General features: G+C 50.6%; 1 protein-coding gene across 9 annotated transcripts in view; it reads right to left on the bottom strand.

Moving 5' to 3' along the window:
- Positions 1-17,373, bottom strand: part of Agap1 (ArfGAP with GTPase domain, ankyrin repeat and PH domain 1) — a 428,036-nt gene that overhangs the window by 278,041 nt on the left and 132,622 nt on the right. For all 9 annotated transcript variants that reach the window (XM_032901597.1, XM_032901598.1, XM_032901599.1 and 6 more), the window contains exon 2: positions 2,684-2,742. In XM_032901597.1, coding sequence (XP_032757488.1) covers positions 2,684-2,742 — 59 coding nt within the window. The remainder of the gene's footprint in view (positions 1-2,683; positions 2,743-17,373) is intronic.

The raw sequence follows: 17,373 nt of genomic DNA, 5'->3' as shown, positions 1-17,373 counted from the left end.
AAGAGGAAACAACTCAGCCTGGGTCCAAGGCAGGGCATAAAGGGTGATAATGACTGAGCTGGGTGTCTCGGGCAGAAGAAGGTGTCACCCTGCCTTGCCCGTACAGGCCATCAGTTAGGGCTCTGTGCTTCACGCTATCACACTCCCAGGAAAAACAGAGCACAGCACCTTTATAAACTCAGTTCTCTAGCACCCTGTGTTCTCTACTCAACTACTGAACAGGAATCTGCTGCAAAAATGGACCCTTTCGTTAAAATACCAGCTGAGACTACAAGCAAAATATACAGTGACGCCTCCACGGCCGCGATCTGTCCATGGCTTCCACCTAGGCAGAGCCATGGAGCCTCTGTCCCCTGGCACCAATCTATAGTGCTGAGAGCAACTGCAGCACACCCTCGGAGAGCTCCAGGCAGAGGCTAACAGGGGACCGTATGTCTGTCCTGATGGGTTCTGAAAGATTCTCTGAGACATACTCCATAAAAGGTCCATTGGAGACACAGTGACATCATCCCATGGCTACATTTCCAAGCAGGGCTGAGGGTCCCACGGCGATGACCTAAAGGGCCACCTGTCTGCCTCGGGTACTGCATGAGGGCAGAAACAATAATATCCCTGTGGGCGTGGGGAGGGAAACGCTTTACAGAACAAAGGAGCACTTCTTCAGACCTGAGCATCCTCACCAGACAAGAGGAGGGTGAGGTGCCCTTGATAGCGCGATGCCTGCTGATGCTGCCACAAGAGGGCGCCCACCACAGCAGAGCTCTTGGCCATCCTCAAACCCCAGATGAGCCCTTGAGCTCAAATAAGCTTGAAGAAAGTCACATTCAGAAGAAGCCTAAGCTGTCTCTTTAGATTCGAATACTTGCCATACACACCAGTGCTTACAATAGAAAGCCATATACCACAAAATAAGGTTTTGGTAGCAACGATACTCAATTGTTATTGGTTGATAAGAATATGTGGACTGGACCAGGCATGGTGGCACAAGTCTATAATTCTACTGCTTGGGAGGCTGAAAGAGAAAGATGGTGAATTAAAAGCCAGCCTGGGCGACCCTGTGAGTTCCACTGCAGCTAAGATTACATTAAGATGCTGTCTTAAAAGCCCGAAGCAACCAAACTATATCCAGGCCCTGTCAACCTTTCACTCTCAGGCAGTTTCTCAGGAAGATGGCCACCAATAGCACCTGGTTCCCAGCCACCTCTTGTGCTGCCAGGAGGTGTCCACTGCCACCCCACCCTGCTCTGCTCTGACTTAAATGGACACATGAAGCCAGAGGCTATAGCAACAGTTGGGACAGGTAATACAGAAGGTTCTCCAAGGCAGTGCTGGCTTCAAATCCCGGCTCTACCCGGCTGTAGATGGCTCGAACATTACCTATGACACAGGATGACAACAGGACCCACCCCTCATGGAGTAATTGTCAGGACCAAAGGCCATAATTACATGGAACCTGCAGGCAGAGCATGCCCAGTGGAGTATGTGCTTCATAAACATCCTGTGAAAACGCCGTGGCCTTGTTAACTGGCACTGAATCTAGAACTAGAGGGGTCAGCACCTGGGTTTCTTACCAGGAGTAGCTGAATGGCCAGTCTGTATGAAAAGATCCTGTTAACGGTACTGGCACCCCGTGTCAGTCATTAGGTATTTCTAGAACCCTCTAAATACTGTACAAGTCACGGAAGCCATGAAACACAGAAGACAGTCTTGCCGCGCCCCAGAGGCTGGGAGGAGAGCTGGCTTCTGTAAGTGGATAACCCCATTAGCAGGCACTGTTGAGACACACCAGCATCCTGGGGGAAGCAGCTTACTTCCATCTCAGTCCTTATCCCATCCTCTCAGCATCACTGAGGTAGGGACAGCAGGACGGAGGACGTTCAGCTGGATCACTGGGGAGATGGGGACAAAGAGTGAACCCACTGGAGAAATGCACAGTGAGCAGGCGGGCTCAAACTGAGGGCCTTCATCTGAAGCTGTCTCCAGAAGGTAAATTATGGAGTCCAGCTCTAGAGAAACAGAAGAGTTAGTGAGAGTGTGTGTGTGTGTGTGTGTGTGTGTGCGCACGTACAAACACAACCAAGTGCCATGTATCCCATGACAACACAATGATTTAAATGTGGGTTTGTCCCTTCATGCTAAGGTGGGAGGGGAGCCAGAGAGCTCGGCTCTAAGAGGTGACTGCAATGGGAAGCAGTCACAGAAGCCAGCTATAAGCTTTAACTCTGCCAGAAGCTGCTCTTATTAAAAACAGAACTCTTGATTTATGCCAAGAACCCACAATTGCATAAACAGTTGTTACTTTTTAAAAATTATGACTTCTGATGGCTTGTTACAGAGGTTGTCATAACACCCATCAAGGGACAGGTTAGTCCACGGTGGCGTATGGATGGTAGTGTTAAGTGTGAAACAGACCCGGCACGGCACAGCCCAGGTGGGGAAGTGAGACATGGGCAACAGCCTTAGTCCTTACATAAACCACAACCACCTGTTGGATGGCCTGCAGGGCACACTCATGGCCATAGTTCCTTATGGTCAGCGATGGCCTTTTCTGGGTATACACACCCCAGGCAGGACATGCCCTACCTATAGGCCTAAGGACAGGGGATTCCCTATGGGCAAGCCTGTGCACTCACACCCTGATTATTCTAGCCCCTTCCTCCCCCAGGTCAGAGATGCCACTCACCACTTTGAGCTCTGGTACCGATCGGCTGAGTGTCCATTCCTGGCTGTTCACGAAAGCATCTGTAAGAGAGGATGGGAAATGTGAGGAGACACGCCACAACTCATGGCAAGTCAAAACAGTCCCTAGATGTCAGTTTTGGTAGAGGGACCACGAAAGCAGGGTCATACCAGCTGCCCATGTTACACCTACCCTGGAGTCCAAAACTTGCCCAAGTTCACACATTCTGGCCTTGAGGCTGTGCTACATAATGCATACCGCATTCAGCAATGCCATAGGCTCTCACCCTGGCCATTCCTCCCTCCCTCAAGCTCCAGGCCTTCCTCATATCCACAGCAGACCTGAAAGCTGTCCTGGTTCTCAGCACAATGTGGAAACACTGAGGCAGGAGCCTGACTTGCCTTGGCCTGACCTCATATCAAGCTAGATTTTCATCTTTTTTATTCTACTGAAACAGTTACTTTTCTGAAATCTCTTTCACACACACACACACACACACACACACACACATACACACACACACACACACACACACACAGAGGATAGAGACAATGGCTAGAACCAGCAGCAAGATTGCAGGGTGCAGAATATTTGGATCCTCAGAAGGAAACCAGCTGGGCTGTTCCACCAGGGTGGCTTGGGGTAGGTCAGGAAGACAAAGCCCCTCCATACTGAGGGACTCAACAGGGTGCTTATTCCCCAGCCTGCCTCATACCTTACGACCCCACAACAACCTCCCTGGCTCACTCTCCAGGATTTTCACGCTCACTCTCCATGTGCACTTCCTGTCAAAACAAAAAACAAAAAACAAAAAACAAAAAAAACCAAAACCCAATAGCCTGAGGTAGTCAGTACCTACTACAAGCCAGCCACAGGTTTCCTGTCTCTTTCCAATATAATTAACTCTTTGGAGTCCTTCTCAAATGCTGACTCCTGTTACCTCTTACGCTGTCCGAAAAGTCCCTCACAACACACCCAAGGTCAAGTCCGCCATCCTGCTCAGGAGGATGTTTGGTACTCAGACCCAGTGGGTGTCAGGGCGAGAAGCAATGGCCTGCTGCCCCACTGTAGGTTGCTGGAAAAGGCTGAGGTGCCAAGCAGACTTGGTGTCCCCCTGACACCAAAGAGGCTGCAATCAACACAGACCAGACATGACCAGACATCGCTGGCCCGCACTGACCTAGAAACCCCAATGTCTAAGGAGACGAGTCACCCAGAGGAAGGCCTCTGCTCAGGGAGGCTGAGTCAGGAGGACCTGGGTGGTGACAGGACACAACATCCACACAAAATCACTGTAACCTTGTTCGGCAACTTTGCAAAATGTTCATTTTTGTGGCAACGAGGTTAATAAATTAGTTGACTTAATAGAAGAAGGAGGAGAAAAACTAAAGAATGAACTAGCTTTCATTATGAAACCTCTCTTTAGAAGCCAGGGTCCAGTCTGAAGAAAGGGAAGGCTGGTCTGCTCAGGACCAAATGAAACCTCCGTGCTTTAGTAAAGATGTCTGCACCACAATCTCCATCACCGGCCTCAGTGTGGCTTCTCAGGGGCTGAGCATTGTGCCACAGACAGCAATGGGAACGTGGGCTACACAGCACCCACACAGAAACTTCCTCATCCAGCAGGGATTGGGGCCAAGGCAAACCACATCTCATCTCTCCCAAGTGTCCACAGAGCAGCTGCCTGCCTGCTTCACAGAACAACTCGGGGCCTGTCGGTATAGACTTCCTAGGATCTTCCCAGCGGGCAGAGCCCCAAGGCACAGGTGTTTACGGGCTTGCTTACTAAGCATGTAGTAGGCTCAAGACTTGATGCCTTGCATGAATAAAGCTGGTGTGATACACGCCTGCGATCCCCACATTTGAGAGGTAGGATCATAAGGATCAGAAGTTCGAGGTCCTCCTAGGCTACACAGTGAGTTCAAAGTCAACCTGACTACCCTGGTCTCAACACCCTCACCAAAAACAGTATCACAGAAGAGATAGCGGTGCCCACTTAACACCCCACTCCCTGGAATAGAGTAACAAGAAGGAAATACATCCGTGGGCACCGGTTTAGGAGCACTTTAACAGTAGGGCAGAGATGGCCACTGATGCGTGTGGGCCAGGCTGCCTGGCTCCTGCTTGATGCCACAAGTGTTCTCTTCATTCCTTGTTACTAACCTAGCACTGGGCTTCAATTACTCCCCCACCCCCTTTTTTTGCAGTGGGCCGTGTCTAACACAGGACCCCCTGAATGCTAGACAAGTGCCTCTAACACCAGCCTACGGTCCCAGAACTTAACATTCTTTAGTCAGCTCAACAAAAGTAGGTGCTGTGTCCTGACCTCCCCCTGCAGTGATGGCTACTGGACTCCAGGTTAGGCGTGTAAAATGTGACACCAGTTCATTCACTAGTCTCCAGTAATCATGACCAGTGGGTTATGAATAATAGCCAAGTGGACAGGAGAACAAAGGTTGCAGGGACTGAACTACCCACAGGGCCCCAAGATTCATGAGGACACACCTCAACTGTAGCCTGTGCGAGCAGAGGAAGCACGCAGGAAAGACACAGGATGAGCTTCAGGGGCCAGGGCTGCCTTCGTGCTCCTTCTGAGCAGCCCAAAGGGCAGCTCTTGTACCAGAGGGGACCTGTTTCAGCAAGAGACACCATACATCTCCACAGGGCCCACCCACTTTAGGGACACCACAGTGCCATCAACCCCCACTGCTCACAGATGCAGACCACAGCCTCCCTAGCCTCTGCCTGGACCTCCCCCAACCTCAGGTCCTCCTGACTACATCAACTCCTGGTAGACACTAAGGAGCATGGAAGCCAAAGGCACCCTGAACCTTCCTTGTCCTCAGAGGACTTGGGCTCATCCAGAGCAAAGCCCCATCCCCACTACAGGGAGCAGGCCACCAACAACTAGGAAGACAGAGCAGAAACAGGTCACTAGTAGGCTTTGTCCCTATGGTGGCTGGGTTTGTCCACGAGACAAACTGGAAGTGCAGATCAGAGGAGCTTGAGCAGTGACGTCACACGGTACAACCCACAGTACGATGTAATCACAAACCTGTCAGATCTCTGCAGCTTCTTAAACAGTCAAAGATACTCTAGTGAGCAGAAGGAACCCAGCACAGTGCCCTGGTAAAGCCCAGCAGGACAGAGAACAAGCAAGATGACGGACTGATGGATGAAGAACTGGGTCAGTCGGGACCACCGCATCCTCACCTGTAGCCTAGAGGAGCACGACTAGAAATGCCAGGTTTCTAAGAAAGCTTTCAATCCCACATATCCACTGGGTGCCTTCCTGGGGCCTCAGTGTCATGAGCTAATAGTTTATTAATGCCCTCCATCAGGCCAGAGTCCTAACTGCATCGTCTGGTTGGTGGACACAAGGCCCAGCACGGCCAAGGCCCCTGGGGCACGTATTACACACACCCTGGCCTGCAGGATCACCACAATGACTTCATGCTCCCCACCTCGCTGGGCTCCAGGGACCACAGACACGAAGCTGCCACCAGAGTAAGAAAAGAAAGCTAAAATTGTACGTGAGAGGGGAGAGAGGAAAAAAAAAACAAAACTGAACAAAAACACTGTCTCAGGTACTGGGATGCTCTTGGAACCTTAAAATTCCACAAAGGTTCTTTAGAAGTGCACTCTTTTTAGCAACAGACATGGACTTTTTTTAACCTGAGAACATCTGCAAAGCCCTAAAATAGGGAACAGAGCAACAAAGAAAAGGAGCAGGTCTACCCAGGGAGAGACCAGGCGCCGGGGAAAGCCAGGTCCCTGGCCCTATCAAAGCTGTGCTGAGGAAGGAGACAGATGCTCTACAGAGGAAGAGGAGCTTTGTGCAACAGTGATCGACACCCAAGGCAGAGACAGCTTCCAAACCTGTGTGTCACAGTCTGACTCCATTTCTTATCAAAAGTCCTCTGTTGCCAGTGGAGTAACACTTGAGTAAACCCAGTCCTCAAGGGTACTAGATGACTGCCAGACTCCTGTTACTGCCGGCTGTTCCTCAGTGACCCACAGATTCCCAACCAAGATGGCTCCCTCCCCCACATCCTGGACGATCACCTTCCCCGAACCTTGATGGACCTTCTCAGGATTATGTGGAGTCAAAAGAGCACCAGCTGAGGTGTGATCTCAAGGACTCTAGCCGTATGATTCCCTTAGGGACTGTCTCCTCACACAACCCATGCTTAGGGAGAGCAGTGTTCTAGGAGCGCGGCCTAGTGCTGTATATGCAGATCCATAGTGACTGAAAGCACAGTCTGACAAGGAGGAGGAAACGTGTGGATGTTAGTGAGACTGGAAAGGAGGAAGATATCCCTCAGCCCACAAGCTGAGGGGAGCCAGGACAGCAACCACAGACTCCTACGTGGCTTGATACATCCATATTCCAAATATCCCTGAGAAAGGTGGGTGTGTGCTGGGTAAGAGGAGGCTGAAATATTCTGAGTGAAATACTGGCAGCCCTGAAGCCTGTGCCCTCATTCCATCAAATTTCCATCTCACGGCCGTCACCCAGGTGATGAAGGCATTGCTGGGAGCATCTTCCCGGGCAGGCTACAGATCCCCAGGGAGAAAGACGGCAGTCCCAGCTCTTTCTGAGGAGCATAAAAAACAAAGGCCGTTGCACCCCCATTGCCACACAAGGTCACCTGTCCAGAACTGACCATTCCCAGGCCTCTTTTAGACCTGTTGCTACCCTGGCGCCTCAGGCAGAGACCACTACCTTCCTGTTGCACAGATCTTACTACAGCGTCCCTGCAGCCTGTGCTCCAAACCTGAACGGCACGCCCTGGTGCAAGGCATTTGAACACTCGGTCCTAGGCTGATGGTGCTCTTGGCGAGTTTATAGGAATACTGTCCCATTCAGTTTGCTTCCTGTTTCATGTTTACAGTTAAAGAGGTGCACTCGTCCCCCCCCCCACCTTCAAGTTCCTGCCACCATGCCCAGAGCTGGGTACCATGCCTACCCCCTGCCGACAGACTCTGATCCCCCTGAAGTCGTTAGTCGAACATAAACTCTGTCTTCCATAAAGCAAATCTGGTCATGGTGCTTTATCACAGCAACAAGGGAAAAGTAACACGGCCGGTCATTATGCTCAGCTCAGCTTAGCAACCCCCGGGCTCCATGTTCTAGATAAAACACCTCCCTCCGCAGAGCCTCTCTGTAATACTGCTGCCCTCACTGTCACCATGCCCTGTGACATCTAGGTGACAAAGTACAAACTCTGCTATGGCAGTCATATATGCTTGGGCAGAGGCCGCCCCTGACAAATAGTATAACCCTGAGCAAAATCAGGCTTCTCCCAGATAAGGTCCCAAAATAAATGTGGTGTAACATATGGAGCGCAAAATCTAGGTCACAGACATGTGCAACCAGTACTCAGTCTGTCTACCAAGTAATTAAAGGCAGAGTGTGAACAACGCACAGGAAGACGGAGGAACAGCTAACACTGCGGGGCCTGCCTCTCGGGGGTGGGGCCTCCAGGACCTTGTTTTCTCGATTATCATTTCTCGGCCTTTACCGACTTGAGTCCTGTCTTTATTCAGGAGCAACCACTACTTTTCTAAGAAACGTCAATAAAGCTACTTTTGCAGCCAGGAGCGGTTCCTCTTAGGCCTGGAGGGTCACAAAAGGTTCCACCTGGTGGTGGAGGTGCTGACCCTCAAGCCTGTGAGGGTCAGCCTTGCACTAAAAATGCTGCCAAGCACAATCAGGTGGAAAAGCAGGGCAAGGGCTCACTCCTCCTCGTCTCCTTCCTCAGGCCACGAGGGTCAAAGGTTCTTCCCTGCCTTCCAAGATCTTTTCAACAGAAAATTAACAGAAGACTACCTAACACACATCACCAGCTACAAGGAGGGGCTCACATCTCCCACCCACCCATCACTGAGAGCTTGTATTGCCCAGAGTGACACAGTATCCCAGGGGTCACAGCTGAAGATCCCACTAGGGATCCCTGTCATGCTATCCACGGTAAGCCAGGAAGGAAAACTCAGTATCACTAGCTCTGGTGCCCACCTTGCCCTGGGCATGGATGCTCACAGCCTGGGACACGCTTGCCTTTACTCATATGTAACATCCCCCTGTCTACATGCAAACAAGTTGAGGTCCTCAGAACTAGCAGGACACACCCCAAAAAGTCTCAAGATGTCCGAGCAACATGAGGCAAATGACTCAGAAAGCAAAAGACACCCAAAGGACCTCCCCAATCTTGGCTGTATCTTTCTCCCTGACTGAACCTGAGGACAGGTGAGCACACACACAATACAGCCTTCCAAATCAGGCGGTGATCTCTGCTGCTTCTATAAAAAGCACACAATATGAGAGATGTCAAATATGCCATGATTTTCCATTAGACAAGCCACAAACTACCAAGGAACCAACTCCTAGAGCTGCAATTTTGCCAGAATAATCAACTCCGTTTGGGGTAGGGTGTGGTTTCCCATGCATGGAAAGAACTGACTGACATCAGCCTGCAGTTAACTATTCCACCTGATGCACTCGGCCTCCGCTGGGCCAACAGGTACCACTCTGTCAGGCTCTTCAAATGGAGTCCAACAACAAAGATGAGTGTGGTGGGCACTGGTCCCTGTGATGCTCTTCATGGCTCAAATCCTTCAAGCACCTGGCTGCAGAGATGTTGGCTGACTGAGGCAGAGACCTCCTTCCTAAACTGCCCTTGGTTACAGTAGAGCTCCAGATAGGACCCTGAGAGCTGCAGCCAGAGACTAAGGATGTAAAACGTCTGTCATCTGCCTCAACTGAGGCAGCTCGGCTCCTCAGCCCACCGGTCCCTGAATGCTTCAGGAAGATCACATTGTACTGTAGGGCAGCATTCTTCCCACATGAAGAAGAGGTGGAGAGAGGGTCTCAGGATGTGTCCTGCATGTCACTCTCCTCTAGTGCCCACTTCCTAACTGGCCTTTTCCATGGCAACGTCTGCAGGGACTTTTCAGAGCCTCTGCCAGAATGCAGCCCAGACAGGAGGGCCCACTGAAGACTATGGACATTTGAGCTCGGCACCCATGGACTTCCTAGGTCCATAAAGACCAGGAAGGTTTTTCTCTCCTCCTCACAGCACCTGGCAACTCCCCTAGCACACTGTCCACAGCATGCACTAAGTGTTTCTAGATCCAAGCACTGGACCCCATATTAGAGACACCCGCAACCAACCCCGGGCCTGTAGCTGCCTTTGAGAAGCATGGGTAGAAGGTATGTCACGCCACGCCGTGCTAAAAGCGACAGAGAAAACAAGACCAGTACAGCAGATGAGAGAAAGGTTAGCAGTGGAGTGTGCTGGTCAGGGGTGGTCTCTAAAGTGCTGACATTTATGTTAGGGAGGGAGAGGGGCAGGTGCTGAGGCTGAGAGGGAAAGGGATGGTGTAGGAGGGCAAGGAGGGGTCACAAGGATGAAGGACAATGTGGTCCTGGTGTTGGCACAGTTAGGTAGGAGTCACCTGGGAGCTCTGAAGGGTGAGAAGATGGGTCACATCCTGCTCTTCAGAAGACAGAGGTGTGATGGGATCTGGTCTGTGGAGGTTATAAGAAACAAGTGGAGGGGGTAGACTGGCAGAGGAAGAGCTCTCGGAATGGAGGCTGAGCCAAGTGTGGCATCATCCCGCTGGAAAGCAGGTACCTGCTGGAGCAGCGGGGTGGATGGAAGGTGCTTCAGTGTTCTCGTGGTAGAGGCAAGCAGAAGGAGCAGGTCCAGGGGCTAGGTATGAACCCCTGCACAGAGGCTCCCTAAGAGAGCACCTCAGTTGGACCACAGTCAAAGCCAAGCTTGACATGAATGCTTGGGGTCGGAGGTTGTTTTGCTCTACTGGTTCAGTCTCGAGAGATCTTTGTAGTTTCTCACTGCACCTGTAGCCAGCAACTGGGTGCTTATTTCTTTGACACAACTTATAATACATTGAATGCCTGTATACGCTGGGGAATTTAATCTCTAGATCTGTCTTAGCAGCCTTTGTCCGCAAGCTACCCCACCCGGCATTTCCTCCAGGTCAGGAGAGTGGAAAGAACATGGTGAAACAGTCTATGCCGTGAGGCCATACTCAGAACAGAGGAACACGGAAAGGCAGAAACATGGGTTCCTAGAACGAGGTGGCCGGGCTGCTCTGCAAAGCCCTGAGCAGATGTGATGAAGCCAGAACAGTAAGGCTCTCTCCTGAGACTTCTACAATCCAATACCTGTCACATGTGACCCTACCACGATCACATGTTCATAGAAGTCATCTGGTCACTGTACACCTGATGTGGAGATAAAAAAGATCAGAAGCTGGCCAGGGTTTCCTCAGATCCATGTGACGGACTCCATTAAAGGTCTGTAGCAGGAGGTCCACGTCTGCGGTTCTATGCTAGAGGTCTCTCTATACTTCTACATATGCATCTCTATACACAGCAATTCCACGACAGAGGGCGGCCAGTGCAGTCAGTAGACTGCCATCACGTTCTTCTGATATGCCCGCCCTGGCCACAGAACTTTAAAAAGATCGCCTTCCCAATCCCAGAAGACAACAGTGACAGCAGCATCCACAGGTGGGAAAGACTGGCTGCCCCTGGATTTGACAGCTCCACAGCAAGCTGCAGGGGCTAACCCCAAGCTATCTGAGCATGCTCAGCACTCAAGGCCCCAGAGCCGGACTCTCACCAAAGTGACCGGGGCCTTAGAACCATTTGGGTAGGTTTTCTGTGCTTCCAGATCTTGGGAGCCCCTCCCCCAATGCTCCTAGCACCCCCATCCGAGCAAGCTGAGATCCTAAGCTCACAGCCTAAATGGAGAAGAGCCCACAGTGAACAACTTCCAAGAAGGCTTCTGGTGTATCGAAAATAGCAGCCTCGAGTTCATGCCAAACCCTCAGTCCAGGCCCAAAGTGTTTATGTGGCTCAATTTAGAACACTGAATATGAAGCCATTGATTTCGACTTCTTGAATCCAAGAGTAGAACCAGACTTGGGGGGGGGGGCAGGAAGCAGGAGGATGTCGGCTGAAGACAAGGAGAGAGCAATCAATCAAGGCCAACACACCCAAGGCCAGGAGGCCTGCACCTCACCCAGGTAGGCAGCCCAACTTAGGGAGAACCCAGAGCAGAGGGGCAGTGCTGTGCCTGGCTCCTCCCATCACGGCTCTGCTAGGGACCCACTAAGAACTCCACACTGCACAGAATGCACCTCCATGTGGGGACCGAGGCTTGAGTAAGTGAGCTGGATGTTTTCACAAAGGAGTTAGAACATTCCCTGCTGCCCATGGCTGAGATGTGCAAAGGCATGGTATTAAATCCTGTGACACGCACAGAAGTGAACCTGAGGAGCGTCCTCTCGTCTGACTGACAGAGGAGCCTGGTGTGTGCACAGCTCTGAGAGCCTACGATGAAGGGCAGCAAGGCCACCAAGGTCCAGGGGGCGGGGCTGGCACACGTGGATTCGCCAACCCCGCTTTCCCCATCACTGTTTTGTTCTTCTTGGGGAAAAAACCTCAGGCTTTCTGCCTTGTTGGTTCGTCTTCATTCCCTACTAGAGATTTACAATCACCATGGAAACAGACACCTGTGTGCGTCCATGAGGGGTTTTCCAGAAAGATTTAACAATGAAGGTCTGGCATGTGGGCAGCACCATTCAGGGCAAAGTTTATGAAGAGTAAAAGTGGCTGAGTACCAGCGCTCCCTCTCTCAGCTTTGGACTACAGGTGCAGCGTGATGAGCTGCCTCTCACTCCTCCAGCCATGTCTTCACCACCTGATGGACCTCAACCCTTCGAACTATGAGCCAAAATAAACCGTGACTTCCGTAAACTGCCTCTGTGAAATCAACATGTACGCCCTCTAGGAAATGCTTCGCCAACTAGCTCCCCCCCCCCCCCCTCCCCCCCCTCCCCCCCCCCCCCCCCCCCCCCTGGAAACTTCTTGCTCTAGCTTTTTTTTTTTTTTTTTTTTTTTTTTTTTCCGAGCTGGGACCAACCCAGGGCCTTAGGGCCTTGGCGCCCTAGGCAAGCCCCACTGAGCTAAATCCCCCAACCTTGCTCTAGCTTCTAATCTTGTCAGTGCCCGGTATTCTCAGGAAACACTACTGAGACATAGTGGGGCGGGGGCTGCAAACAGGAGACCTGAGCAGCTGCAGGCTCATTTCTCAAGCTCTAAGCAAATCTCTATGCGTTCAGATGTGAATTTCTATAAACGGAAACTCTATTACTCCAAGGGGCAATAACCCACTGCATGGGGCATCTGTGCAGTCAGCACACACCCTCAAGACACACGGCCTGGCCAACACACCAGAGAAGGACCAGAGGCAGCAGTAGCTGTTGTCGACACAGCAACGGGCCAGTCTAGGAGTCAGGTTGGTCCCTTGAATGACAGAGTCAAGTGACAGGAGTTTGAGACTAAGGCATGTGACGAGAGGCTGGGTCCAAGCCGGCCATGTTCTACTGCATGTCTCCTAACACTCCAAAGCCTGTCTCCACTGTGCTTGATGAAAGGGGCAGTGGCTTCTTCTCATCAGTGGCCACTCCCTGTCAAAGTCCCAATGGTTGCTCAGCGACAGACAAAATCTCAGCAAATGGGAAGAATTCAAATCCCTACGTCTCTACTCGAATGACGGTGAAAACAGATGCAGAGAGGCTAGCCAGGCTGGCCCTGGGTGTGATGAGATCTGGGCTTTTCTGAAAGCTACTTCTGATGCTGCAAGGAGAGGCAGAAAGTTCCAGACGTGTGCTGGAAGTGAGGGGGAGGGCGCGACATATGAAAGGCTCTTGCTGGTCCCCTCCAACTCCACAGAAAGTGATCCTAGGGCTGGGTCCCCCTCCCACTCCAAAGAGAATGAGATCCCAGGACCAGCCAAGACCTGTGAGGAGAACTGAACAGAGCACCATACTCAGCCTAAGATATGCATACAGGAACCTGGACGCCAGAGAGGGAAAGTGAAGGGTCAGACACAGACCAAAGACAACCCCCACAGGACAACAGACAGGATATACAGAAGGAGGTTTCTGACCCATCTGCCCATGTCGAGAGCAGAAGTTAAGAGAAGACTCTAGGAAGATCTGGCAGGAAGTCTAGATTCACCAGAAAACACACCTTCCCTTGGAAAAGACACACAGTGAGACCCTCAGACCTTCCTGGTCCTGCTAATGTCTCAAGGGAAGCCTCAGGAAATATCCTGTGTGACGCTAAATCTGACCAAAATAAAGACAGCTTCCCATTTCTGCTACGAGGGGGAATAAAAGTCAGGCTACACAGGCATGTCTTGGAAAGCACCACTTCAGAAAACACAATCTGATCTTCAAGTTTTATCAAATTAAACTGATAAACACCAGGTAAATATGTGAAGATACAGATTTTGGGTTTTACTGAGACAAGGTCCTGTGTGGCTCAGGCTGGTCTCAAAACTTGCTACGACATGCCTGAGATAGCCACTGAACCAATCCTCCTGCCTCTGCCATCCAAGTACTAGGATTACAGACAGACAGACAGACAGACAGACAGACAGACAGACAGACACACACACACACACACACACACACACACACACACACACACACACACACACACACACACACACACGGCCTCTTTTGGCCGGTGCTTGGGACCCAATCCAGACCTTGTATACCCCAAGCAAGCACTCTGCCACTCAGCCAAGCCCTCAACCCCTAACAGATCTCAGACTAATGGTTGAGCTGAATGATCCCAAGACTCACTTGGAGATATATATCTTAAACTGTCACTGCCATACCTTCACCTAGGACAAATGAAAAGTCACAGCCGGAAGGCTCACATGCAGCTGAAATTCCACACTGGTAACGCTGACCACCTAGAGCACAGCAGCCGAATGGCTGTTCCAGAGTGGCCCTGACCACTTCACCCGCCAAGAGATCAATGCTATCTCAGTCAAGAAGTGACTCAGATCTCTCCTGTAGTGTGGCTGTCTTTAAAATGTGGATCTGTGTAACAGCAAAGGCCTCAACCAGTGGTTCTCAACCTTCCTAATGCTGCAACCCTTTGATACAGTTCCTCATGTTGCAGTGACCCCAAAACATAAATTTATTCTGTTGCTACTTCATAACTGTAATTCTGCTGTTTGTTGTAATGTAAATGTGTTTTCCAATGGTCTTAGGTGACCCCTATGAAAGGGTCATTTGACTCCCAAAGGGGTCACGGCTCACATGTTAAGAACCACTGGCTTAGACTGTGCCAGTATGTAATACCCCAAACTGCTTTCAGGGAAGGAGCATCTCGTAAACATGAGGAAACTGGGGCTAACGGGCTGGTCCCAGCATCTCCCATATGACCTCTTCTCTGCAGTCTACTAAGCATCCTTGTGAAGGCCACCAGCTATCTGAAGATCTAGACAGGAGAGAAGGACAGGTCACCAGACGGATGCTCAAGTCCTCAGTCCTCAGAACTTTGACAGGGCCTTTGCGCTTGTCAGTGGCTGTGACCAAGCTCACACCTACACCCGAACCTAACTCCAAGTGCACAATTTTAGTCCTCGTGTTATGGCATGGCTAGCATTAGACATTTTATCCTGGGAAATAAATAGTTTACAGTATCAAAACTCCATCTTCCTAAGCCAGAGAGAAAACCCCTGGGCAAACTCCCACAAATCACACCCGCCAAGGAATGGACTCACACCATCCCCTGACCACCCACTCACCACCTTAAGCACTCACTGCCTCTTCTCTCCTGCCTGGTACCTGGCCTGGCATGAGCTTTGCCCATCAGTTGCCAATCAGGGCCTCCTACTTAACCGCTCCGTACACTTTATATTCCTACAAAGAGCTCTGGCATTAAGTATTTTTCTTTCTCAAGTTCAAACGGCACTAGCAGCACATTACTTGTGGGTTCAGCTCTCTGTAAGTGGGGGGCAGTAGTGGTACAACTGTCACTGCCGCCCCTGGTGTCATCAGCTGGACAGTATCTAGAATCATCTATGAGATGGGCCTTTAAGCACACCTGTAAGATTATCTTGATTATCTTGAAATGGGAAGACCCGCCCACAGGGGATGACGTCATGGCCTTGCTGGGATCCTGGAAAGGGAGCTGTGTCTATCGCTTTCTGTCTTCTGACAGTGAATATGATGCAACCAGCTACTTCAAACTCCTGGGGCCTGATTTCCCAGCCATAATAGACTGTCCTCCTATGAGCCAGAATACGCCCCTTCTCTGTATGTTTCCCCTCGCTGTCCAGAATAAACCCTTCCTGCTTTTGTCAGAGGGCTTTATCAAGAGAAGCACCTCGGCCACTCTAAGAGCCATTAGTGATCAGGAGCAGAGAATGCTCCAGCCGTAAAGGCCCGAGTGCTTTCCCATAAACAGCAGTGGAAGCATCCTGGGCAGGTGACAACAGTGTAGGAGAAGAGCTAGCAGGACTCGGTGTGGCCCAGAGAGAGAGCTCCACTATATTGAACATTAATAAGCTAAGTTCTGCTAAACAACCACAGGATGAACCAGCATTTAATTGAATGAATAGGTGGGTGGGTGAAGAAATGAAAAACTATCCCCAAGTAAGGCTGGCAACAACCAAAGAAGACCAGAAAGCCAGGCCTTCCTTCCTCAGTCGCCAGCTTCCTACACCCCCACTCGCCACAATTTAACATTGGACTCTCCACTCTCAGTGGATCCACAGAACAGCAATCACACCCCTTGCGGCTCTGACAATTCTGAACACAGATCATCAACCAGCCACACCAGGGCCACACAGTCCCAAGGCTTCATGATGGTCACAGGTGACCATAGAGTGTGCCTATTTCTATCAGACCAGGAGTGACCTTGGTTAAATAGCTCATGATCTCAATGTCACAGGGGAATGCCCTTGAGGATTCTGTTAAGTGGCCCCAATTCTTCAGCTCTGTAAGATCCTCTGTCGTGGAGAAGTGACACTCATAAGCCACTAAACTCACTGGTGTAGCTTCAACACGCAAGCAGAAACCAATGGCAGATGGCAACTGTCATCACAGAAGAAAATGCACCATGGTTCCTGTCTGCACTTCTTCTGCCGGCATCTTCCAATCCATGTTCCAGAGGGAATGTGTTCCAGCCTTGCTCTAAGACACTGCTCTGAACCTGACATGCTAACACCCCAAGCTGAACCTGACATGCTAATAACCCAAGCCTCTGGTTCTCCAAAGGAAGACCACAGAGGAGCTGACTCCCTAAATTAGACTTGAGAATTAACAAGCAGGAGCTAGGAGTGGTTCAATAGCTAGAACGACAGTCAGGCAAGCAGGGTTGCCTCCCTCACAGAGGGAGAAACAATTAGCATGTACTATGTACACCATAGGTGATTATTATTTTTGCTGAAAGCTGATCCCAGGCCAGTAAGACAGGGTCTCTGGGGCATGAATCTCCTACCTCAGTTTCTCTCCTTAAAAGGTCATTGTGCACTTTCAAATTGTAACAGATTTGTAACTGTTAATAAATATACTAAAGCTTATTTTATCATCTATACATTTTATAAATTATCATGTGCAGTTATTCTGTAGTGAGCATTCTTGGTGAGTGTGTTTTTGTTTTACTCCCAGGTGTGGGATAAGGGGCTGCTTCATACTGTCCACGGCAGCTGACTAGGACTTGCTGCAACGCGGGTGTGATCTCTGCCAGCTGCTGATAGTTTTTGCGAGTGTGTGACGTTTGAATTCTGGGGACTTTTCAGAGGATGTAAATGCTACAGCTGATAGAAGGGACTAACTAGTTGGTCAGCTAG

Source organism: Rattus rattus, chromosome 4 (assembly GCF_011064425.1).
Source record: "Rattus rattus isolate New Zealand chromosome 4, Rrattus_CSIRO_v1, whole genome shotgun sequence".
In the NCBI taxonomy this organism is placed as follows: Eukaryota; Metazoa; Chordata; class Mammalia; order Rodentia; family Muridae; genus Rattus; species Rattus rattus.
Note: the sequence above shows the minus strand (reverse complement) of the source record. Positions and strands in the feature narration are given on the sequence as shown.